At 49.2% G+C, this 25,977-nt stretch overlaps 2 protein-coding genes across 5 annotated transcripts in view; both read left to right on the plus strand.

Annotated features, from left to right (window-relative positions):
• csf2rb (colony stimulating factor 2 receptor subunit beta) overlaps nt 1-15,384 on the plus strand; it is a 59,839-nt gene extending 44,455 nt beyond the window's left edge. For all 3 annotated transcript variants that reach the window (XM_038783626.1, XM_038783624.1, XM_038783623.1), the window contains 4 exons: nt 2,754-2,838; nt 7,727-7,796; nt 10,239-10,351; nt 12,640-15,384. In XM_038783626.1, coding sequence (XP_038639554.1) covers nt 2,754-2,838; nt 7,727-7,796; nt 10,239-10,351; nt 12,640-13,705 — 1,334 coding nt within the window. In that variant the 3' untranslated portion in view covers nt 13,706-15,384. The remainder of the gene's footprint in view (nt 1-2,753; nt 2,839-7,726; nt 7,797-10,238; nt 10,352-12,639) is intronic.
• A 4,684-nt stretch (nt 15,385-20,068) lies between these two features.
• The window catches only part of LOC119956540 (cytochrome P450 2J2-like), a 36,749-nt gene continuing 30,840 nt past the window's right edge, over nt 20,069-25,977 (plus strand). Inside the window, exon 1 of one of the 2 annotated variants that reach the window (XM_038783834.1) lies at nt 20,069-20,452. In XM_038783834.1, coding sequence (XP_038639762.1) covers nt 20,237-20,452 — 216 coding nt within the window. In that variant the 5' untranslated portion in view covers nt 20,069-20,236. The remainder of the gene's footprint in view (nt 20,453-25,977) is intronic. The other variant, XM_038783833.1, reaches the window with a different exon arrangement.

A 25,977-nucleotide genomic window follows, 5' to 3' on the forward strand; every position in this document is an offset into this window, starting at 1 on the left:
ACTAAATGGCAGGTTGATGGCAAAAGTGAAGTCGTATGGGGTTCAGGGTGTACTAGCTAGATGGATAAAGAACTGGCTGGGCAACAGGAGACAGAGAGTAGTGGTGGAAGGGAGTGTCTCAAAATGGAGAAGGGTGACTAGTGGTGTTCCACAGGGATCCGTGCTCGGACCACTGCTGTTTATGATCTACATAAATGACCTGGAGGAAGGTATAGGTGGTCTGATTAGCAAGTTTGCAGATGATACTAAGATTGGTGGAGTTGCAGATAGCGAGGAGGACTGTCAGAGAATACAACAAAATATAGATAGATTGGAGAGTTGGGCAGAGAAATGGCAGATGGAGTTCAATCCAGGCAAATGTGAGGTGATGCATTTTGGAAGATCAAATTCAAGAGCGGACTATATGGTCAATGGAAGGGTCCTGGGGAAAATTGATGTACAGAGAGATCTGGGAGTTCAGGTCCATTGTACCCTGAAGGTGGCAACGCAGGTTGATAGAGTGGTCAAGAAGGCATACAGCATGCTTGCCTTCATCGGATGGGGTATTGAGTACAAGAGTCGGCAGGTCATGTTACAGTTGTATAGGACTTTGGTTCGGCCACATTTGGAATACTGCGTGCAGTTCTGGTCGCCACATTACCAGAAGGATGTGGATGCTTTGGAGAGGGTGCAGAGGAGGTTCACCAGGATGTTGCCTGGTATGGAGGGTGCTAGCTATGAAGAAAGGTTGAGTAGATTAGGATTGTTTTCGTTGGAAAGACGGAGGTTGAGGGGGGACCTGATTGAGGTCTACAAAATTATGAGAGGTATGGACAGGGTGGATAGCAACAAGCTTTTTACAAGAGTGGGGGTGTCAGTTACAAGGGGTCACGATTTCAAGGTGAGAGGGGGAAAGTTTAAGGGAGATGTGCGTGGAAAGTTTTTTACGCAGAGGGTGGTGGGTGCCTAAAACGCTTTACCAGCGGAGGTGGTAGAGGCGGGCACGATAGCATCATTTAAAAGGCATCTAGACAGGTATATGAACGGGCGGCAACAGAGGGAAGTAGACCTTGGAAAATAGGCGACAGGTTTAGATAAGGGATCTGGATCGGCGCAGGCTGAAAGGGCCGAAGGGCCTGTTCCTGTGCTGTAATTTTCTTTGTTCTTTTTCTTTCAATTGCGCCTTAATTGGGAAAAATAAATTGCGTACTCTAAATTTATTTTAAAAATTCATGCATTTGCCATGAAGGTCAAGCCGATTTATAAGCTAGTAAGTAGAGTTTAGAAATTTGCATTAGGAGATAGAGACGTTAAATTTCAAAGGGGAGTAAGGATTTTGTAGCTTGCAAAGGCTTCAGAAGTGAATGAGGGAAGGTTATTAAATTATGTTTGAACCAAAAGGGAAGGTTGTAGGGAAAATATGAAAGGTTATTATATTTTTGAAAAGGTTAAGCTCAAAGGGGCGCTGAAGACAATGGAATCAAAGACGCGGGGTCAGAAATGAAATGAAAATTGCTTATTGTCACGAGTAGGCTTCAATGAAGTTACTGTGAAAATCTCCTAGTTGCCACATTCCGGCGCCTGTCCGGGGAGGCTGGTACGGGAATCGAACCGTGCTGCTGGCCTGCTTGGTCTGCTTTAAAAGCCAGCGATTTAGCCGAGTGAGCTAACCCAGCTACTTAAGGGAAAATGTTGAGCTGAGTGGGATTAGCTGTGACTTAATGCTGAGAGAAAGTGTGAAGACTGAAGTAGCCATCCAGAAAACCGAAAATGTATTGGGTTTCAGAAAGCAGTCTTGTTTAGCACAGTGGTTAGCACTTTTGCTTCACAGCACCAGAGTCCCGGGTTCGATTCCCGGCTTGGGTCGCTGTCTGTGTGGAGTCTGCACGTTCTCCCCGTGGGTTTCCTCCGGGTGCTCCGGTTTCCTCCCACAAGTCCCGAAAGACGATGCTGTTAGATAATTTGGACATTCTGAATTCTCCCTCCGTGTACCCGAACAGGCGCCGGAATGTGGCGACGAGGGAGATTAACCTTTCACAAACTGGCGGGAAAGTATTTGAACCACCAGGCAGAGAGCTGATAGACACAACCCAAGCCTGTGTTCCTGCCTCCTCCTGGGTATAAGCGGAACTGAAAACAAAGATGGAGTCTGCCTTCTTCTTGTTCCCTGGACCTTCGACCAGAAGCGTTCTACCAATCAAAAGTGGGAACAGGCTAAGCCACAAAATTTCAGAAGAGGTTCACACCTAAAGCTGGTCATTTAAACCTCGGCAATTATACATCTCCTAAAACATTGCTAAAAGAGTCGTATAATCGTGTCATTGACCAGGTCCCAATGGCGATATCATTGTACAGGGGCAGCACGGTAGCATGGTGGTTAGCATAAATGCTTCACAGCTCCAGGGTCCCAGGTTCGATTCCCGGCTGGGTCACTGTCTGTGTGGAGTCTGCACGTCCTCCCCCTGTGTGCGTGGGTTTCCTCCGGGTGCTCCGGTTTCCTCCCACAGTCCAAAGATGTGCGGGTTAGGTGGATTGGCCATGCTAAATTGCCCGTAGTGTCCTAATAAAAGTAGGGTTAAGGGGGAGGTTGTTGGGTTACGGGTATAGAGTGGATACGTGGGTTTGAGTAGGGTGATCATGGCTCGGCACAACATTGAGGGCCGAAGGGCCTGTTCTGTGCTGTACTGTTCTATGTTAACCTCTCAGGAAAGCAATTAGAGAACAGTTTGATGAACTTTTTGTTCAATGTCTTTCTTTGTTTTTGTTTTATTTAGATAGCAAGCCGATCATTATTGCAGCAGTTTGTATTCTAATGTTTTTATTCATCTTGAGTTACCCCTGCTTCGGCCTGATAAAAAGGTAAAGTATATTGTTCCTTATATTTCAATTCCTCCCTCTGTGCGATTTCCCAATGGAACTCATTGGCCCATCTCTGATATTTAATGCATAAAATATTTGATGCTTGATTAAAATGTGTCTCATAGATCATAGAATTTACAGATCATAGAATTTACAGTGCAGAAGGAGGCCATTCGGCCCATCGAGTCTGCACCGGCTCCTGGAAAGAGCACCCTACCCAAGGTTAACACCTCCACCCTATCCCCATAACCCAGTAACCCCACCCAACACTAATTTTGGACACTAAGGGCAATTTATCATGGCCAATCCACCTAACCTGCACATCTTTGGACTGTGGAAGGAAACCGGAGCACCCGGAGGAAACCCACGCACACACGGGGAGGATGTGCAGACTCCGGCACAGACAGTGACCCAAGCTGGAATCGAACCTGGGACCCTGGAGCTGTGTAGCCATTGTGCTATCCACAATGCTACTGTGCAGCCCGTAAAACACGCAGGGGGGGGGGGGGGGGGGGGTCTCGGAGGACAAGGGCATGGGAACGCCACACCACACCACCCCCGAGTCATGCTCTATCCCGGCTTGGAACTATATCGTCATTCCTTTATTGTTCCCGGGATCAAAATCCCTCCCGACCAGCATGGTAGGTGTACCTACACCAGATGGACTGCAAAGGTTCAAGAAGGCAGCTCACCACTGCCTTCTGGAGGCGAACTAGGGATGGACAATAAATGCCAGCCATGCCCACATCCCATTGAAAGGATATAAACTCCAGAACCGAATTCACAGTGTCCTCGATAAGCCGTCCAAACTCCTCACTTAGATTCCAGTCAGCGCCCCCTTCCTCCGAGACATAGGTTTGCAAGCTCTCGCTGATAATCCATCTGAAGTTCCCAGGCGCACAAAATCTTACGAGTGAAACATGGCAAAGTTCTTGATAATAAGGTAACGCCTTGTAAGCACTTGGAAGATATGAACGTTTTCCGAGGGCGTGTTTTTCTGGCCCCCTGACGCCAATGGGATATCATCTTGGATGGCCCCCAAACAAAGAGAAACCTCAGGGTGCAGGGACACATCCACCTGGTGAGTGCGGCTTTCCCTGTAGGAGTCGGAGGGGGTCAGAAACCCCCCCCCTCCCATCAGAATAGTCACCTGGAACGTCAGGGGGCTTAACGGAGGGCCGTTGGAATCTTCCTGTCAGGGAGACGGACTGACTGAGGGTAAGAAAGAGCTCGATAGGACAGACCTACCAAGCGAGCTATGGGACGAGGGCTAGGGGAGGGGTGGCCATACTCCTCAGTAAAAGGACGACATTCACAACGACAAAGACGGTCACGGACCTGGGGGTGGCGGGGGGGGGGGGGGGGGGGGGGGGGGGGGGGGGGGCGGTAAATCATGGTTAGCGGCATCCTGAAAGGGGCAGCAGTGGCATTTGTAAATGTGTACGCCCCCAACTAGGGTGTCACAGACTTCATAAAGATGACCATGGCAGAAATCCCCAACATGGACTCCCACCGACACATTATGGGAGGGTTTTCAACTGTGCCTAGGACCCACAGAAAGACAGATCCAGCCCCAAATCGGGGAAACAGTCGGCCATGGCGTGAGAATTGAGCGCCTTAATGAAGCTGATGGGGGCGGTAGACCCATAAAGATCCACACATCCGAGGGAGGAGTTCTCCTTCTTCACCCAGGTCCACATCAGAATCGATTTCTTTGTGGTGGGGAAATCGCTGCTTCCCGGGTGGAAGGGGGCGGAATTCTCCTCAATAGTAATCTCAAACCATACGGGGATGGGTCAAGGAGCCGGGGGCGGAATGGGTTAAGAGGGAGGAGAGTTCCTGTACGGGGACGTCCCTTCGAGCGCTGGTCCCATTCCACCCCCCCCCCCCCCTCCCCCCCCCTCCCCAGCCAGTTACTCCAAAAGCCCACTGGTAGTCAACAGTCCGAGAACTTGGAACTAACTGCGGCACCACTTCACTATCACCGCGATGTCCGTCATGGCCCCCAGCTGCAAACACCACAAATTCACCCCGGTGACGATGGACACCTCCTTCAAAAGGTGGAGACAGGGCGAAGGGACACTGACGGTCGGGGACCTATTTGTAGACGGCAGAATAGCGACCTGGGGGACCTCAGGGACAAACTCCAACTCCCAAAAGGGAACGAGTTAAAATAGAAACAAATCAGAAACTTTCCCCGGATAGAGACAATCACGTTCCCCCGGAGACCCGGACACCCACTGGACAGACCTCTGACCACCAGGGGACGGTAACTGCGCTGACATGTGCGGACAACGACTAGAGGAGGAACGTTCATCCCTTGACGAAACAAGGGAGAAATGGGAGGAGAAAATGGGCATGGAGATAGGGGGAGGACGCTGGATTGAAGCACTGCACAGGGTGAACTCCACCTCCACATGCACAGGGCGGAGCCGAAGGCAGCTAAAGGTGGTGCACAGGGCCCTCGTAACCAGAACACGAATGCGCGGGTTCCTCCAGAGGCGGAGGACAAGTGTGACCGGCGCCTGGGAGGCCCGGTCAACCTCACCCACGTGTTCTAGTCTTGCCCCAGACACGTCAGACACTGGATGGCCTTCTTTGAGGCCATGTCCAAGGTGGTGGGGGTGAGGGTGGTGCCGAGCCCACCAGTGGCGGTCTTTGGCCAGAGCTCTTCCTGGGGAGAGGGGGCGGACGCACTAGTCTTATCCTCCCTGATTACCTGCCGGAAACTCCCGCTCGGCTGGCGATCGGCTGCAGACTGGCTGTCCGATCTAGCAGAGTTTCTCAAACTGGAGACACCGTCCGAGGTTCAGAGGAAGGCTTCCACAACACATGGTGGCTATTCAACAGCCTCTTCCAGGACCTGTTCGTGACCAGCAACCGATTGGCAAAGGCGGAGGGGAGATACAAATCAGACAACTGAAGAAAGAGAGGGAGGGGAGGAGAGATGGGGAAGCGGATAGGCAGGGGGAGGGGAGGGACGTGTTGGGAGGAGGATAGCCGAGGGAACCACAGGGTGAGCAGGAAAGGGGAACTGGAATGGGCAAATGGCGGGCGCAGCCACAATGGCGAGACCAAACCGCGTCTGGCTATTGCCGAGTACGCCCCCCCCCCCCCTCTGGCACATTTTAGTACCAAGTGACAACAAAGACAGGAGGGGTTGTAAAACTACACGGGGGCAATGGCCGATCACCGGGAGCTCGCGAACAGAGGTCCCCCATACCTGTATAGAGGCTCTATCTCAGGGGGGAAACAATGAACTATCTGCCCCACAGGATTTTGTGGGTGTCCCTGTGGTACTACACTTTATAACATCCCTTCTCCATGTCGAAATTGTATATCCTATCTGTAATAAATTAAATTCTCCTTCGTAAAAATAATTTTTTTTTTAAAAGAGGAAGGAAATCTGCTGCCCTTAGTTGGTCTGGCCTACATGTGACTCCAGACCCATGGTCTTGTGGTTGACTCTGAACTTCCCTCTGAAATGGCCCAGCGAGCCCCTCGGTTCAAGGGCAATTCAAGGGGAGGGGGGCTACAAATTGCTGGCCTGACCAGCGATGCCCACATCCCGTGAAAAAATAAAGAAGAGGATGTTGGAACCAACAATTCTACGGACACGTGCTTGTAGGATTAGAATAGCGGGTTTAATATACTTACAACAGAGCCAGCCTGTTAGCCGTTGAACTTTCGGTGAACTGGCTGGCTGACCCTGTGGCACGGATCTTTATACAGCAGCTCCAGGGGGAGGAGACCTGGGCGGAGCCAAGGGAGGAGCCCAGTACAAACTCTCGAGTACTCCCAGAGCTACTCCCCCTGGTGGTCAGGTAGTGCAACTGCACTTACAATATTGATACATATATACAGATTATAATACGGTGTGAATCTCATTCACCACAGAGGATAAACCCCCTTAACCAGGGGTGTGGTGACCCTGTGGAATGCTGAGGAGTAGGAGTGAATAGCCTAGACCAGTGATGGGCAATCTAGGCTGGTGAGTGGGCCGCATGAGTGGCCCTCCTTTATCTGAGGGGGCCGCAAGATTGAAATCGGGGCTCGTTCACTAACCCTGACCCCCATGAATAAGATGAAATACATTTAATGCACGCCGCATATTTCATAGCAACTCATGGAAAATGCTTAATCGTTTAAATATTAATGGAACTGTCATCAACATCAAATGGCAAAAAGAAAATAAATATTTACACTTTGGACGCAGAGGGTGCGCACGGCTCTCACAGTCAATGTTGTGATTGTTGTGAGCAATCAGCAGGCTCCTCATGTCCCTTGAAAATGAAATGAAATGAAAATCGCTTATCGTCACGAGTAGGCTTCAATGTGAAAAGTCCCTAGTCGCCACATTCCGGCACCTGTTCGGGGAGGCTGGTACGGGAATCGAACGGTGCTGCCGGCCCGCCTTGGTCTGATTTCAAAGCCAGCGATTTAGCCCAGTGTGCTAAACCAGCCCCTAATTCACTTCAGCCATATCGGTAGGAAAAAAAACTAGGTGGGTGGAAACCAGCAGAATGTGGCGAGCCCTGCGCGTGGGCAACGGGCAACAAGATGTCTCGTGGGCAACTGTCAGAGCACGTAACCGCGGGCCGCAGGTTGCCTCTCACCGGGTGCCTTAGCTGGATTATAGCGAAAGCTAGATAACTGTGTGCGGCAGCAAGGCATAGAAGGAGTGAGGTTAGGTGAAATTGGGTGAATGGGGACTTGTGTGGGGCATAACCGATGGCATATAAAAGTTGGGCCACATGGTCCAGTTCTGTGCTGTACGTTCAATGTAATTCGCTGTATTGCTAGAACTTCTGACACCCCCCCTCTCCCCCCCCCCCCCCCCCCCAGTCTTTCACCTTCAATAATTTTGTTGCTGTTCTTTTCTTTAAAGTGTAAAGAGATCCTGGTTGGACAGTATCCCAGACCCGGCAAAGAGCAAGCTTTTCCTCAAAGAGACTCAGGTAATTGCTTCTGTGATTTGTTGCTCTGGTGCGCCCCCCGCAGGTTCTACAATGTAAAGACAATAGATCATGGACGCCAGTATGCACACACGTCCGCCGGGGGAATAAAATTTAACCTGGGGATAATGTTTCATGAATTTCAAATCCTTTCAGGCCCCGAATAATTGATCCAATACATCTCCGGGTTTTATATCATCAGCAGAATGGAGGAGGAGGCGGTGCAATTTCATAGTTTCATAGAACTTACAGTGCAGAAGGAGGCCATTCGGCCCATCGAGTCTGCACCGGCTCCGGGAAAGAGCACCCTACCCAAGGTTAACACTTCCACCCTATCCACATAACCCAGTCCAACACTAAGGGTAATTTTGGACACTAAGGGCAATTTATCATGGCCAATCCACCTAACCTGCACATCTTTGGACTGTGGGAGGAAATCGGAGCACCCGAAGCAAACCCACGCACACACGGGGAGGATGTGCAGACTCCTCACAGACAGTGACCCAAGCCGGAATCGAACCTGGGACCCTGGAGCTGTGAAGCGATTGTGCGATCCACAATGCTACCGTGCTGCCCCTGATGGTATTATCACTGGATTCGGGACCCTGGGGTAATTCTCTGTGTACCCTGGTGCAAACCGCACCTCTCCCCACATGGCAGATGGTGGAATTTGAGCTCAATTTTTAACAAATCATGAATTAAAATTCCAGCAATGACCATTGTCGTCAACCCCTTGAGGGAGGGAAATCTGCCGTCCTTACCCAGTCTGGCCTACCTGTGACTCCAGACCCACAGCAATGAGATTGACTCTTAAATGCCCCCCTCTGAAATCGCCCAGCACGAGACTCAGTTCAAGGGCAATTAGGGATGGGCATCAAATGCCAGGGCCACCCACGTACAAATTAATTTTTCAAAAATATACTGGGGAATTTTGGCACAATGATTAGAACAAAGAATGATACAGCACAGGAACAGGCCCTTCGGCCCTCCAAACCTGTACCGGTCATGATACCAACCCCAGCACTTCCTTGTGCCGTATCCCTCTACCCCCATCCTATCCGTTTATTTGTCAAGGTGCCTTTTGAACGCTGTCAATAAATTACACAACGGGCTCTTTATTCAGGGGTCGGGGCTGCTGGGGTTTCTCTGGCCCCTCCATTGGTGCGTATCGTCACAGGCAGGATGGGAAAACTTTCCTGTTCCCACCAGCGACGATTCCCGCCCCCCCCCCTGGCAGAACCAGGAAATCCTGGCCCTGGAATAATAATCAGGGGCAAGAGTTCAAATCGCACCAATGGCTGCGGATGGGGAATTTGAATTCAGCCAATCAAATCGATTTACAATGACGTAATATTGACCACGGAAACGCCGAATTGTTGTCGGAATCCACCTGGTGCACCGATGCCCTTTTTGAAGGACATCTATCGTTCTTTCCAAGTCTGCCTCAGATGTGACTTGAGACCAACCGAGTTGACTGTTTGCCGGCTTTCAAAATGGCCGCTCAGTTGCCTGGAAACCATGACCTGGTGGCGCAGTGCGTGGTGTCCCTGTCTCTGAGACAGAAGATGCGGGTGCGGGTCCCACCCCAGGACTTGATGGCCAAGGGAGCTGCGTCCAAACAGGTTGATTGTCAAATTGTCAATCCTTTCAAACGCGCCAATGGCAGGTCGTAGGAGGGGGAGACACCCCTGGTCAGCCAGGCTTGAGTGGCGCCCCTCAAGCTGTTAGCCTCCAGCGACAGGCTAAGCCCCTAGTCGCCACATTCCGCTGCCTGTTCGGGCACGCTGAGGGAGAATTCAGAATGTCCAATTCACCTAAGTACGTTTTCCGGGACTTGTGGGAGGAAACCCACGCAGACATGGGGAGAACGTGCAGACTCCACACAGACAGTGACCCAGCGGGTGAATCGAACCTGGGACCCTGGCGCCGTGAAGCAACAGTGCTACCCACTGTGCTACCGTAGCAACCTGTTCCAGGAAAGACCTCGCTGTGGGAACAAATGAAAGTCTGCATTTGTGCGTGGCTGTGGGAGAAGAAAGGGGGAGAATTCTCTGGAAACCAGCAGCAGCCCAAGAACAGGCATCACCACCACTACCTTCTCAAGGGCGATCAGGAATGGGCAATACATGCTGACCTTGTCCATGGTGTCCGCATCCGATGAAGGAATGAATCCAAACAATTGATAATATCCCTTCTCCAATGTCAGCAGCAATGTTGCTAAGACCAATTGCAAAGTTCCAAATGATATTAATTGACTAGATCATCAAAGTGGAAGCCTCTTGGTTTCAACTGATCCAACTTGTTGAGTAAACACAGTGACTGCTGGACAACACGTCATGCCATCACAGTGACAGACACCGCACGTACCGTACGGCATATCGGCAGGGCTGGCTTTATTCGGTCAGGGCTCCTTGTTGACATTGATCTATTTCTTTCTCCTTCTAGAAAGGGCTGATGGGATATTGGGCCCCAGTGGAAATTCAAACCCTGGAAGAAGGCAGCATCTGTCAAGTTGTGGCCGATGAATCATTGAATCCGTCTCCCCAGATCATTCCCAAGTAAGTCCGTTGCCTTCCCCCAGGGCCCTGCGATTGTTCCTTGCGCATCACCTCACTGAGAAGCAGGAGAGCAAGAGTTTGACTTGTTGCTCCTTTTAATGTTTCTTCGCCTCCTAAGCTTCCATTTCCAACAAGCCAGGGGGTTGAAGACATCCTGAGAAGGCGTGTGAGATACTTGCCTTTGTTAGCCGAGGCGTTAGAATATATGAGCAGGGAAGTTATGATGGAGCTGTGTAAAACATTCGTTGGGCCACAGCTAGAGTACTGTGTGCTGTTCTGGTCACCTCACTATCGGAAGGATGTGATTGCGCTGGAGAGGGTGCAGAGGAGATTCACCAGGATGTTGCCTGGGCTGGAGCGTTTCAGCTATGAAGAGAGGCTGGTTAAGCTGGGGTTGTTTTTCTTAGAGAAGATTGAATCTCGTGAGCCGTCGCAAGCGTCGCGAATATCACAAGAGGGAGCAATTTACTGGCCTCGTCTTGCCCGATTTGGCGATGCGGCGAGGCAAGTAAATAGCGACCGTAGTCTCTGCTCTGTGATTGGCTGTGTTATACCTAACCCTAACCTGAACACTAACCCTCTGTCTAACCCTGAGCACCTTCTCCCATTGAGGCCCTTTACAATTCACCAAGGGTTGTAGAAAAAGCGTAAGGCCGAAGATTGGACATTAACCATCTCAGCATTCAAATTAGAATGTCACCCCCATCTTTCTTAAAGGGAGGTTTCACATGGCAGACATGTGCAACGACACAACATTGCAACAACAGTTTGGGCCGATAGGTGGCAAGTAACTTTGCGCCACAAAAGAATCAGGCAATGGTCATCTCCCACAATCCCCCCTTAACATTATCATCGCCAAATCCCCCACGATCAACATCCTGGGGGTTACCATTGATCAGAAACTGAACTGGACCAGCCACATAAATAGTGTGGCTACAAGAGCAGGTCAGAGGCTGGGAATCCTGCAGCGAGTAACTCGCCTCCTGACTCCCCCAAAGCCCGCTCAAATCTGCAAGGCACAAGTCAGGAGTGTGATGGAATACTCCCCACTTGCCGGGATGAGCACATCTCCAACAACACTCAAGAGGTTCGACATCATCCAGGACAAAGCAGCCCCGCTTGACTGGCACCCCGTCCACCACCTTCAATATCCACTCCCTTCACCACCGGCGCACAGTGGGCAGCCGTGTGTACCATCGACAAGATGCACCGCAGCAACTCGCCAGGGCTTCTTCAACAGCATCTTCCATTCCTGTGCCCTCTATCACCGAGAAGGGAAAGGTCAGCAGGGTGCATGGGGGAACACTACCACTTGCAGGTTCTCCCTCCACTCACCACCCTGACTTGGAAATCTATTGTTTTTTCTTTACTGTTGCTGGATAGAAATCCTGGAACACCAAACTCCCCCCCCCCCCCCCCCCGCTTCCCGACCCGCCCTCCACAATAGAACTGTGGCCGATCTTACCCCACCCCACGGGCTTCAGCGGTCCAAGAAGGTGGCTCGCCACCTCCTTCTCAATTGAGGGCAATTAGGGTTGGGCAATAAGTTCAGGCCTAGTCAATGGCACCCACCTCCCAAAAATGAAATTAACAATATATGTATCGAGTACATTTAACACAGCAAAACATCCCAAAGTGCTTTGTGCGGAAAGAATCAGACATCTGATGCCAAGCCACATGGGGAGGGATTAGGATGGATGATGCTCCGCCAAGGAGGTAGGCTTCCGGGAGTGTCCCAAAGGAGGAATGAGAAAGGAAGAGAGAGGTTTTGGGGAGGGAATTGCAAACAGGAAAGGAAAACTTGCATTTCTTTAGTGTTTTTCACAACCACCGACTTTCTCCAACCCCTTGACAGCCAATGAGGTGCTTCTGAAATGAGGTCACCATTATGATGTCAGAAACATTTTAATTTAAATTTAGAGTATCCAATTATTTTTTTTCCAATTAAGGGGCAATTTAGCATGGCCAATCCGCCTACGTTGCACATCTTTGGGTTGTGGGGGGTGAAACCCACGCAGACACGGGGAGAATGTGCAAACTCCACACGGACAGTGACTCAGGGCCGGGATTCGAACCCGAGTCCTCAGCGCCGCAGTCCCAGTGCTAACCACTGCGCCACCGTGCTGCCCTTCTGATGTCAGAAAGATTACTGTGATATGCAAGAGGCCTAAATTAGCGTGGCTGAGGAACTGGCTATTGCCCATGTGTTTATTACGAATGGATAGAAATTGATGGCGAGGTTATGTTTGTAACATTGACCCATTGTCTTGTGTTTGTTGCTACATCAGGGAAGGAGCAGAAGGCACACAGAAAGAGAAGGAACAAGGCATTTCTTCGCCCCCCCAGACTGGAGGTCACGTTGGCCACGAGCAATTATATCGTGTGATTGAAACGGCATCACCTTCTGAGGACGCGTTGCCCAACCACCCAGCAACACTGAGCGAGCCAGCTGACTACAATGGCCCCTATCTGTTCAATTATCAAGATCTGTCAGAGTCCCCTCCGGAGTTAAAGAATGGATTTAACAAAAATGAGAGTTACTTCAAATGTGACCAACATGCTCCCGGATATGTGAAGCTTCCAGAGACTTCCTTTGAATTTCCGCAGGCGTTGGGTCAGGCAAACGGCGAGCAAATGTTGCCTTGTCCCACGTCCATGTACGTCCTGAATCCTCCGCAGCCCATGTCCGGCTCACCCAGTGCAACTTTGCGTCACGTTGGCGCCGGTAACGCTTCGGGGACTTGCTTAAGGCAATCGGTGTCGGGACAACTGCCCACTTCCATTTCCAGTTACGTGCTGTGCCCCCCACTAACCAACCCTGACCCAACCTTCTCGCCAGATGGCTACGTCCACGCCAAAGACGCGGGTGTTTCCAGTTCGATGCCCCCGGGCTCAGACGGAATGACGAATCCGACGGCTGGTCCGCCGCTCTGCGCCGTTCCCAACCGCGGAGACGGTCAAAGCCTTTCCGCTCAGCAGCCACGGGGTGTAGCCTCTGAGCCTTTGAGGTGGGACGCGCCCACTCCTGGCCCCCCACCTCCGTGCCTGCCAAAGCTCCAAGCGGGGCCCCAGAAACCTACAACCAAAGAGGAAGCTCGATCACTCGCAAACCTGCAGAAGGATAGCCCGAATGTAATCCTCTACCAGAAAGGAGAAAAGCCACTGCTTCTGCAGCAGATCGGAGACTATTGCTTCATTCCTGGATCCCCTCCAATAAACGCAGACACATTCACCAAATGCCACCCATCACCATCACTGGCAAACACTGAATCTGCCAATAAACATTCCCTTTCTGAGGGGGGGCCACCATTCCAATCTCCCTATATCACAAGCAATAATGTGAACCCACTTTAGACCAGGCAGACTATCTCAAAACTATCTTGGGTGAGGAAACAATAATAAGCAACTGTGTATTCTTCATTAAGTACAGGAAGAGGTGAGAACAGCAACTCAAAGTATTTTTACTCTGCTGATGGCTGGTGACCAGCCCCTGGCACAGGTTGGCATGACTCAGACTGAGATGTCAGCAGACGCCGATTGACCTCCTGCCGCCTGTGATCCCCGAACGCCGGCTCCGTTTGGCGTCCGCCCATCCGTTCAAAGTCACTTCACCTCCAGTCCTCCTTCACTGTCCTCCCCCAGGGCAGCATGGCCCTGGTCACCATGCCACCCTCGCCCGCTGTTGGCCCTCAATGCCGGGTTAGGGGGATGAGAAACATACCGGCCATGACTGAATGGCGGAGCAGACTCGATGGGCCGAATGGCCTAATTCCGATTCTACGTCTTACTGTCATAGAGATGCCACGAACACTGCCAGTTCATTTGAGACGATTGCTTGGCACGCTATTGCCGGGAAAGATGAACGCTACTTCGCAATTCTTTCACGAACCTGGGGGTCTCAGAAGGAAAAAACACCGACAAGGGAACGCCGCAGCGGCTCTGAATCCTTCGGATGAATAATTTCTGAAATTGCGACGATGACGATAATTCTTCCAATTCGCTGAACACGGTTAGCTGGAGTCATGATGTTGGTTGAAATTGAGAACGTGTAGTTTATCATTTGTAGACACAACGGTTTATAGTGCCTTAACGCCATTACAAAATGTAATCGGATATTTATGTTTTTGCAAGCTGTGGAACCTTGTTCATCAAAGCTTCTATTTGGATTACTACGCACAAACTTCCCACCTTTCACCCAACAATCCAATGTGCACCTTTCAACAACTGGGACTCGAACAAGCTCATTGCCTTGCGGCAGTACCTGAGGCAGCTGGGCGCCCATTCTGATGCCATCGCTAAATTGCTGTTGCCTCTACACCCTTCTGAACTGTTCATTCGCCTGAACGGGGTGTTGGCCTGTTGGTCTGGAGACGTCTGTAGGCCAGACCAGATAAAGACGGCGGATTTCAGGGGTTGAAAGCAGACCGAGCAGGCCAGAGGCACGGTTCGATTCCCGTAACAGCCTCCCCGAACAGGCGCCGGAATGTGGCGACGAGGGGCTTTTCGCAGTAACTTCATTTGAAGCCTACCCGTGACAATAAGCGATTTTCATTTCATTTCATTTCCTTCCCTAAAGGACATCAATGAACCTGATGGGTTTTTCAACAGTCGACAATGGCATCATGGTCACCATTCGAGTTTTAATTCTGTATTTTTATTGAATTGAAATTTCATCATCTGCCGCAGTGGGATTCGAACCCAGGTTTGTAGAGTATTACCCTGGGTATCTGGATTACTCGTCCAGCAACAATACCACTACACCACCCACCATGGGTGCCACTCACGCAGGTGAGTGGGAATTTCCATATATTGGGACAAACGAGGAGCTCCTGTGAGAAATCATGAGGAGAGTCCCTCATGTGAAGCCCAGCTGCTGTTACGGCTGGAAAAGTCAGATCCTAAAGTGGAACGAGGCCTGATCGATCCTAATTTTTACTTTTTGTTTCGGAATGTGAAGAGTGGCTACTGAGCAGAGTCACAGAGTCAGCTGATAAACGTTTAACAAAAGAATAAAGCATTTATTAAACAAGAAAGCGCGAACTGTTTATTATACCACTCCTTTGCCCACAACTATACATTTGCAGATTCATAAGTATAACGCAAGTTACAAAATATATCTTATAATCTAGTGTCCCCAGTCGGTATACAGTCCAGGTAGGCCAATAGGTGACCTGTGGTCAGACGCACCTCACTATGAAACCAAGCGATGGATGCTCCCCCAAACAGATGCTATGGATATCTCATCAATAACCCCCTCCCACGCCACCACTGAGATGCTTGTCACACTGTGGGCCAACTGATCTCACTCTGTCTTTGTCACAAATCTTCCCCAAGCAATGTTTTCCCTCATTTGGAAAATTTCAGACTCCCCCCTCCCCCAAAAATGCTTCTCGTTTCATCGTTTTCTGAAGCCAGCAGAGCTCAGGGGAATTGAAGTTAATTGTTAGGAGATTAGGGGAATGGAGAGAACGGCCTGAATTATATGCTGGGGGAGGGATCCTGCCTATCAGATGTAAAATTCATGGTCGAGCCCCTCCCCTCACGTCCTCTAAATGTGCCCCAGCCCTGCAAATCTCCCCCGCCCCCACACACCATACCCCACCCACACCCCCTCCCAATTGATTAGCTCACCCCTCAAATATTTAATACTCGTTGAACTGTCAATTGGTTGGGGGCAGGATTTCTATCCCCATTGGTGACGTCAATGCTCCACCCCATTCCCTCACAATAGGGGTTGGTTTAGCTCACTGGGCTAAATCACTGGCTTTTAAAGCAGACCAAGGCAGGCCAACAGCACGGTTCAATTCCCCGAACAACCGCCGGAATGTGGCGACTGGGGGCTTTTCACAGTAACTTCATTGAAGCCTACTCGTGACAATAAGCGATTTTCGTTTCAATGGGGCTGGTTTAGCACAGGGCTAAATCGCTGGCTTTGAAAGCAGACCAAGGCAGGCCAGCAGCACAGTTCAATTCCCGTACCAGCCTCCCCGAACAGGCACCGATATGTGGCGACTAGTGGCTTTTCACAGTAACTTCATTTGAAGCCTACTTGTGACAACAAGCAATTTTCATTTCAAATGGCGAGAAGGTCTCTGGTCCAAACAGCGCCACCAGGAGAAGTGGCCACTGCTGGGACTGCGTCAGTCCCTGAAGTAAATGTGCTCCAATGTGAGCCAGGCTTCAAGGTAAGCCTGGGGGGCAAAGCTGGCATGCCCTGGCGAGCGGGGGGAGGGGGGGGGGGTTACAGTGAACAGAGCAGGGGTAAGGGAAAAGGTGGGGAAAGCACTGGGTGGATTTCTAACTTCAAAGGGCGCTTTCCCTATAAGAGGCAGAAATTTTTCTTAATGAGTAGAGGGACCTGGGTGAAAGAGGCAATGGTGGATGAAATAGGATGGAAGTTAGAGGAATAGCGCATGAAAAGACTTGGCAGCCATGGCTGAAGTCCTGAATTTGGTTGGCTGTGACTTATGGTCCACCCGTGCCTCGGAGCTCCATCGCTCTGGGATCTGCAACAATTTCCAGGTAAAGATGGAAGGCTAACGCTGTCATCCGCTGTGGCTCTGTCATCTATAAGCAACTCCATACTCTACTCCCTGACCTCACAACCTCATCATGCAATTAGACCTGAGTTAACCTTACAACTCCGCCTTCTTCAGAGGCAGCACATTTTCACCTCCGAGTATGTCTTCCCTCCATCCTGCTTCGGCCCACATGTCAATGAAACCCTCGCCCGTGCCTTGTTCAATTTTAGGTTCAGTTACCCCAGAACTCTCATGGCTGGTCTACCATTCTCCACCCTCTTTGACCGTCAGCTCCTCTGGAACTCTTGCCACTCGGGTTCTCCAGTTCAATTGGCTCCCATTCATGTCAAAACATGCAGCATAGAAAGTCTATGTTGTCGAAGGAGGCCATTCAGCCCATCATGTATGTCTTGCCTGCAAAAAAAAGTGATCCAGCCTAGTCCCACTTTCCAGTTCTTGGGCCACAGTTCCGTGTGGCACATCCAACTATTTCCAAAATGGGATATGGGTTTCTGTCTCGACCAATAAAGTGAGTTCCAGACCCCTACCCCTACAACCTCTCCTGGAAAGATTGCTTCTCTACACCCCTCTAATCTTCTGGCCAATTTCTTTAAATTTGAAAAAGAAATGACGTACGTCATAGTCCCCGGGGACCATAAACTGCTCGCCCCTTTTGAGAGAGAGCTGACTGTTTTAACCTGAGGGTTGCTACAAGGTTGTGGGTGTAGTGATTTCATGGCTGCGTCGCAATTCACCGACTAACCACTGGGAGTCTCACTAATATATGTGAATGTTAGAGTCAGCTGACCTCAGACTGGCTGGAGGAAGTTAAAGAGAGAGGTTGCTTGTGCATGATTTTACAGTTGTCTTGTATATAGTTTACCCACAGTTAATGTTAATAAATCGTTTATCGCTTTAGCTACAAGTGTTCTTGTAATAAATGAGCCCATCCGACAAGAACATTACAAGGGGCAAAGTTGGGAAGGCGGGGCTTTCATGGATAACGTCAGCCAGTACAGGAAATGAACCCCTGCTGTTGGGGTGAAAGACTACCTCCGGATCATTTGATGAATTCAGAATTATAAATGTTCTCAGTAGTGAATGTAAACCCTGATGTGCTTTTGTTTAAAGGTTTGTTAAGTCTTCTGGGTGTTAAAAGGACATTACAGATTACTTAGTGTTGTATTCTTTGGGGGGTGTATTTGATTTACTGGTTGCTAAGATGTTCACTGTTTATTTTAGAAAGGTTAACTTGAGTTCATAGAATAAACATTGTTTTGCTATTTAAAAAAATACTTGTCCATTTCTGCTGTACCACACCTGTAGAGTGGGCCGTGTGCTCCCCATACCACAATCTATTAAAAGTTGTGGGTCAGGTGAACTCCATGATACACTTTGGGGTTCTCTAAACCCTGGCCCAGAACAATCTGCTGTGTTGAGATCCAGAGCATTTCCCTGGAATTCTAGCCCAGTGACAATGCCATTGTGTCACCACCTTCCCACTAAATCGTTGTCCCTGGTTACTGATGTCTCAGCGACGGGAAATGGGGACACCCTGAGTCTTCGGCTGCCCAACATTTTATACCATAAGATATAGGAGCCATTCAGCCCATTGAGTCTGCTCTGGAATTTAATTAAATCTCCCTCAGCCTCCTCTGTTCTGAAGAAATCAACTCCAGCCTCTGGAATCTTTCCTCAGAGCTACAATTCCCTATTTCTGGCGCCGTGCTCATCAATCTCTTCTGTACCCTCTCTAGTGTGGTCAGATCCTCCGTGTAATCCATCAGTCCTCCGGAACCAAACCCTGACCGCAATTTAGACTTAACCTTCTCATCATTATGCTTAAATACTTTCATGGAATGTGCCACTCGCGTCTCCCTCGCCACCTACAGCCCCACAATCCGCAATCCCACAAGATGGCACAGTGGTCAGCCCTGCTGCCTCACGGGGTTTGATTCCGGCCTCGGTTGGCTCTCTGTGCGGAGACTGCACGTTCTCCCCGTGTCTGCGTGGGTTTCCTCCGGGTGCTCCGGTTTCCTCCCACAGTCCAAAGATCTGCGGGTCAGGTGGATTGGCCGTGATCAATTGCCCCTTAGTGTCCAAAGGTTAGGTGGGGTTACGGGAATAGGATGGCTTTGGGTGTTCTTTCAAAGGGTCGGTGCAGACTCGATGGGCCGAATGCCCCCCCCCCCCTCCCCCCCTTCTGCACCCATCTCATTGACCACATTTCAGGTCAGCCCTCCCAATGTTTCCGAATGGCTCAACGCCCATTTGTTTCTGCTAACATTCCAGACAATCTCCCTGCGATAAAGTTGCCATAGTGACGCAACTTAGTGCCGTGTGACAAGTGTAGATTGCAAAATCCAAAGAAGGGAGTCACGCCACATATAATTAGGCAGATTACCTGGGGGGGGGGGGCAAAGTGTTGCACAAGCCGAAAGGCCTACTTGAAGTGTCGTTTCTACAACATCAGCCAGCACAGATGTTACACTGAAACTCAGCGGCTTGCATCAGCTTTAACAAAATTAAGCATTTAACATCATCTTTCAGGAGTTTTATGAGAGAATATTTGACACTGAAGGCATGGGGGCAGGCAATCAAAAAAGTTTTTAATGAAGCGTTTTAACAGAGAGGAATGAGATGGGCGTGTTGTGGAAGGGGGGGGGGGGGGGGTAATTCCAGAGCTTTGCAACGAGAGAAAGCTGATGGCACAGATACCAGAGTTCAGAGTTCAGCAGGGGCCAGAATGGAGGAAATCACGAACGCTTATTCTAGAGCTGGCATCGATCTTCGTGCTCAGTCCCCCGATTTTGAACGGAACGGAGTTCGGGTCTCACTTAACATTTGCACTCCGCACGTTCTCCCCGTGCCTGCGTGAATTTCCTCCTGGTGCTCCGGTTTCCTCCCACAAGTCCCGAAAGACGTGCTGTTAGGTCATTTGAATGCCCCCTCGGTGTACCCGAACAGGCAACGGACCGTGACCGCTAGGGGCTTTTCACAGTAACTTCATTGCAGTGTTAATGTAAGCCTACTTGTGTTACTAATAAAGATGATCATTATTAAAGGGAGAGAACAGGCTCGGAACTCTGCCAGAGTTCCCCATTTAAAAACAAAGTTAGCCAGCTATTCCTGCTCCGCCTCCAGAGGTTTGCCACCCACTCCTAACCGAGGACTTGAACAACAGGGTTAAAAAGCTGAAAGGCTGGACTCTGAGCTCATCGTGTTACAGGAAGTGCACTTTGCACAAAACAAAGCGGCCCCTGCTTTTGGAAGGAGAGGCTGCTTTTCAAAGTTAGCAACCGGTCGTTCGCTTCGAAGCCCGAGGTGACAGCATTAGCTGCCAGACACGTCTGCAAGGCTCAGAATGAAGGGCTTGGAGTTATTGTTGGAGGTTCCACCTTTTAAGTGGCTCCGATACTTCACTGCACAGACCCTACTGATTTTCCTGGCCGTGTCTCTGTTAGTGTCGCTTGCAATGAAGGTGAGGAGAACGAGCGAGCTGCCCCCAGGACCACCCATGATGTCATTTGCGGCAAACATCTTTACCAGGAGACAGGCTCCCCACCTTTCGCTAACTGAGGTAATAACTGCATTCACTCCAGATCGTCTCCATCTTTAATTGAACAAAGCCTGAAGAGTAGAAATTCACCTGGGATGGCGGCACAGAACGGCCACTATGGAATGGTCCACCCATTGTACGCAATCCCACCTTGCCTGTTCTGCACTGTCACCCCAGGTACATTTTTATCCCAATTCATGATTTGTGATTGTTTTGTTTGATTTGTATTTTCAGCACTGAACAGAAACCGGTTTAAATTTCAAACAGTGCTAGGCAGTTAACTGTCAATCAACATCAACTGGTGCATTATCCATAGCGAAGCCTCTACCAATCAGAGTCCACCTGCCAACCAATCAGCACTCTTTTCTCATGCAGTTTAATTTTGTTGATTTCTTTTGCATTGTATTCTCGCGAAATGTTCCGATGAGTGCAAGTCAAAAACTTCGACAAAATGGATCCTTTCTTTCTCAGTAATGCTCAAGAAACTGAATTGGCCCAGCTACATGAATACTAGAGCAAGAGCAGGTCAGAGGTGGGGAGCCCCTCAGTTCTTTGCCAAACCTGTCCAGCGTCCACAAGTCAGGATTGTGATGGAACAGTGCCCACTTGCCTGGGATGGGTGATAATTGCTGTTTTAAAATTCATTTACAGGATGTGGTAGGTCCATCCCTAATTTCCCAGAAACTGAGTGACTTTATTGGTCATTGCTGAGTCTGGGATACAGTCCAACCAGGATCTCTTTACACTTTAAAGAAAAGAACAGCAACAAAATGATTGAAGGTGGAAGATTGGGGGGGGGGGGGGGGGGTGTCAGAAGTTCTAGCTGTGGTGAATGTAACGTAGTAATTCGCACTGTATTTACCAATACCATTTCAAGCGCAGTAGCGTTATCCGACCACTAGGTGGATTAGCTCTGGGAATGCTCAGGAGTTTGTACAGGGCTCCACCCTTGGCTCCGCCCACGACTCCTCCCCCTTGACTGCTGTATAAATAACCGTGTCCAGAGCCAGCCTGCAGTTCATCGAGAGTTCAACGGGCAACAGGCTGGCTCTGTAGTAAGTAGATTAAAACCACTGTTCATATCTTAAAGCACGTGAATCGTGAATTGATGGTTCCATCACTAGCAATACAGCGAATTACATTGAACGTACAGTACAGAAACAGATGATGTGGCCCAACTTTTATATGCCATCGGTTATGCCCCACACGAGTCTCCTTTCACCCAATTTCACCTAACCTCACTCCTTCTATGCCTTGCTGCCGCACGCAGTTATCTAGCTTTCGCTATAATCCAGCTAAGGCACCCGGTGAGAGGCAACCTGCGGCCCGCGGTTACGTGCTTTGACAGTTGCCCACGAGACATCTCGTTGCCCGTTGCCCACGCGCAGTGGCTCGCCACATTCTGCTGGTTTCCACCCACCTAGTTTTCTTTCCTACCGATATGGCTGAAGTGAATTAGGGGCTGGTTTAGCACACTGGGCTAAATCGCTGGCTTTTACAGCAGACCAAGGCAGGCCGGCAGCACGGTTCGATTCCCGTACCGGCCTCCCCGAACAGGCGCCGGAATGTAGCGACTAGGGGCTTTTCACAGTAACTTCATTGAAGCCTACTCGTGACAATAAGCGATTTCCATCTCCATTTCCAAGGGCATTTAAGAGTCAACCACATTGCTGTGGATCGGAAGTCATATGTAGGCCAGCCCGGATAAAGGTGGCAGATTTCCTTCCCTAAACAAAAGGAAAAATGATCCAGATAGGTTTTTAAATGACAATATTGACTTTTAATTCCAGATTTTCATGGGATTCCCATCTTGCCATCTGTCCCAGTGGGAATCAGGCCTAGGTCCCCAGAGCATTATCCTGGGTCTCTAGCCCAGTGGTAACACCACTACCTGGGGCAGGAGTGAGCGGACTAGGAATGATTCAATCTGAGGATCACCGCACCTCAGGCAAGGAAGCGAGATTGAGAAAGCAGGGCCTTCATGAATAACCTCAGGCGGGCCCGGGAATTGAACCTACACTGTTGGCCTCACTCTGCATTCCGAACCAGCTGCCCAGCCAACTGGGCTAAACTGTACGAGGGGAGTTGGCGTGGTTAGTTTTCGATAAGTGGTGAATAGTAATTCTAGAGATCACATGAGCGATGACCATTACCATCGAGCAACTGGAGCATTCATAGAATCAGATAACACTACACCAGATTAGGGGATCATTCAGCCCAATTTACTTGTACTATCTCTTTAGTTAGTCCCACTCCTCCTTGGGGAAAATTGATGTACAGAGAGATCTGGGAGTTCAGGTCCATTGTACCCTGAAGGTGGCAACGCAGGTTGATAGAGTGGTCAAGAAGGCATACAGCATGCTTGCCTTCATCGGACGGGGTATTGAGTACAAGAGTTGGCAGGTCATGTTACAGTTGTGTAAGACTTTGGTTCGGCCACATTTGGAATACTGCGTGCAGTTCTGGTCGCCACATTACCAGAAGGATGTGGATGCTTTCGAGAGGGTGCAGAGGAGGTTCACCAGGATGTTGCCTGGTATGGAGGGTGCTAGCTATGAAGAAAGGTTGAGTAGATTAGGATTGTTTTCGTTGGAAAGACGGAGGTTGAGGGGGGACCTGATTGAGGTCTACAAAATTATGAGAGGTATGGACAGGGTGGATAGCAACAAGCTTTTCCCAAGAGTGGGGGTGTCAGTTACAAGGGGTCACGATTTCAAGGTGAGAGGGGGAAAGTTTAAGGGAGATGTGCGTGGAAAGTTTTTTACGCAGAGGGTGGTGGGTGCTTACAGTTTGATATTGTAGATGTAAAACTCCAACAGGTGCAAATAGCTGGTTGGGAATAGTGGCAATGTGAAAACATGGTTTCAATGTGCTGAGGATTAGGTGCTTAATATTCAAGGATACACACGCATGAACATATTAATTAGGACATGCGTCGCCCACTCAGCCACTCAAGCCTGTTCCGCCCGTCAATAAGATCATGGCTGGTCTTAGTTTCACCTCAACTATAAATTGTTCCACTGGAGTAGGGTGTAGAAGGATGGGTCAGTAAATTTTCAGATGACACGAAGGTCGGTGGACTTGTGGATAGTGCTGAAGGATGTTATAGGTTACAGAGGGACATAGATAAGCTGCAGAGCTGGGCTGAGAGGTGGCAGATGGAGTTTAATGCGGAAAAGTGTGAGGTGGTTCACTTTGGAAGGAGTAACAGGAATGCAGAGTACTGGGCGAATGGCAAGATTCTTGGTAGTGTAGATGAACAGAGAGATCTGGGCATCCAGGTACATAAATCCCTGAAAGTTGCCACCCAGGTTAATAGGGCTGTTAAGAAGGCATATGGTGTGCTAGCCTTTATCAGTAGGGGGATTGAGTTTCGGAGCCACGAGGTCATGCTGCAGCTGTACAAAACTCTGGTGCGGCCGCACCTGGAGTACTGCATGCAGTTCTGGTCACCACATTATAGGAAGGATGTGGAAGCTTTGGAAAGGGTTCAGAGGAGATTTACTAGGATGTTGCCTGATATGGAGGGAAGGTCTTACGAGGAGAGGCTCAGGGACTTGAGGTTGTTTTCGTTAGAGAGGAGAAGGCTGAGAGGTGACTTAATAGAGACATATAAGATAGTCAGAGGGTTAGATAGGGTGGACAGTGAGAGTTTTTTTCCTCGGATGGTGATGACCAACACGAGGGGACATAGCTTTAAATTGAGGGGTGGTAGATATCGGACAGATGTCAGAGGCAGTTTCTTTACTCAGAGAGTAGTAGGGGTGTGGAACGCCCTGCCTGCAACAGTAGTAGACTCGCCAAATATAAGGGAATTTAAGTGGTCACTGGATAGACATATGGATGAAAATGGAATAGTGTAGGTCAGATAGGCTTCAGATGGTTTCACGGGTCGGCGCAACATCGAGGGCCGAAGGGCCCGTACTGCGCTGTAATGTTCTAATGTTCTAATGAACCCAGTCGAGATCTAGCGGGTAATGTATATATCGATTATATTAAAAAAACTTTGTTCTTACTTTACTTGGTATGGATTCCCCATGTCCTTATTAAACTAACTTTTTGCAATTCATGCACTAGGACACCCAGGTCCCTCTGCATCTCAGAGCTCTGCAATCTCTCACCATTTAAATAATACACTTCATTTTTATTCTGTCTGCCAAATGGACAAGCTCACATTTTTCCACATTAGACTTTATTTGCCAGCTATTTGCCCACTCACCTCGCCCATATGTATCATTTAGTAGCCTCTTTATGGCCTTTACACAACTTACTTTCTTACCTATTGTTCCAACAATTTTCTCAGTACCGCTTCCCTGGTGATTATAATTTTCCTGAGTTCCTCCCTCCTTTCCAATTCTCGACTTACAGACACTTTTATTTGTTAAATATCTATAGAAACTCTTATTCTCAGCCTTTAGAGTTCTGGCTCGCTTTCTCCTGTACTCTCATTTTTCCCTCCTTATTACATTTTTAATCATTCTTTGCTTTTTTTTTTAAATAGTCTGTCTATCTACTGACCTGCCCCCAATCTTTTCATAAATATTTTTTCTTTAAGATTAATATTTGTTTTTAGTTAACCATGTATGCAGGGCCCTCCCCTTGGAATTCCTCTTCCTCGAAGGACTGTATCGATTCTGTGTAGTCTGAAATGTCTCAAATATCTGCCCAAGCGACTCTATTGGCCTATCCTTTAACCTTAATTGCCAGTTCTCTTTCATTAGCTCCGCTTTCATACCCTCGTATTTGCCTTTATTCAAGTTTAAACTGCTAGTCTTAGACCCACTCTTCTCTCCCTCAAACTGATTGTCAGTTTATGATCACTGCTATGTAGGGGTGCCTTCACTATGAGGTCATTAATCAATCTTATCTCATTGAATGGTACAGCCCACTGCCTGATTGGTTCCAGAATATGCTGATCTAAGAAATTATCCCCAAAACACTCTACGAATTCATCATTTATGTTACCTTAGCCTGTCTGATTATTCCAGTCTGTAGAACAAAGAACAAAGAAAATTACAGCACAGGAACAGGCCCTTCGGCCCTCCCAGCCTGCGCCGATCCGGATCCTTTATCTAAACCTGTCTCCTATTTTCCAAGGTCTACTTCCCTCTGTTGCCGCCCGTTCATATACCTGTCTAGATGCCTCTAAAATTATGCTATCGTGCCCGCCTCTACCACCTCCGCTGGTTAAGCGTTCCAGGCACCCACCACCCTCTGCGTAAAAAATGTTCCACGCACATCTCCCTTAAACTTTCCCCCTCTCACCTTGAAATCGTGGCCTCGTGTAACTGACACCCCCACTCTTGGAAAAAAGCTTGTTGCTATCCACCCTGTCCATACCTCAAATAATTTTGTATACCTCAAGCAGGTCCCCCCTCAACCTCCGTCTTTCCAACGAAAACAATCCTAATCTACTCAACCTTTCTTCATAGCTAGCACCCTCCATACCTGTAAGTGGAGTAAAATCCCCCATGTTAACCTCCGCACCTTTCTGACAAGCTCCCACTATTTCTGATACCCCGATCTACCATGTGATAATTGGTAGC

This window comes from Scyliorhinus canicula, chromosome 23 (assembly GCF_902713615.1).
Source record: "Scyliorhinus canicula chromosome 23, sScyCan1.1, whole genome shotgun sequence".
NCBI lineage: Eukaryota > Metazoa > Chordata > Chondrichthyes > Carcharhiniformes > Scyliorhinidae > Scyliorhinus > Scyliorhinus canicula.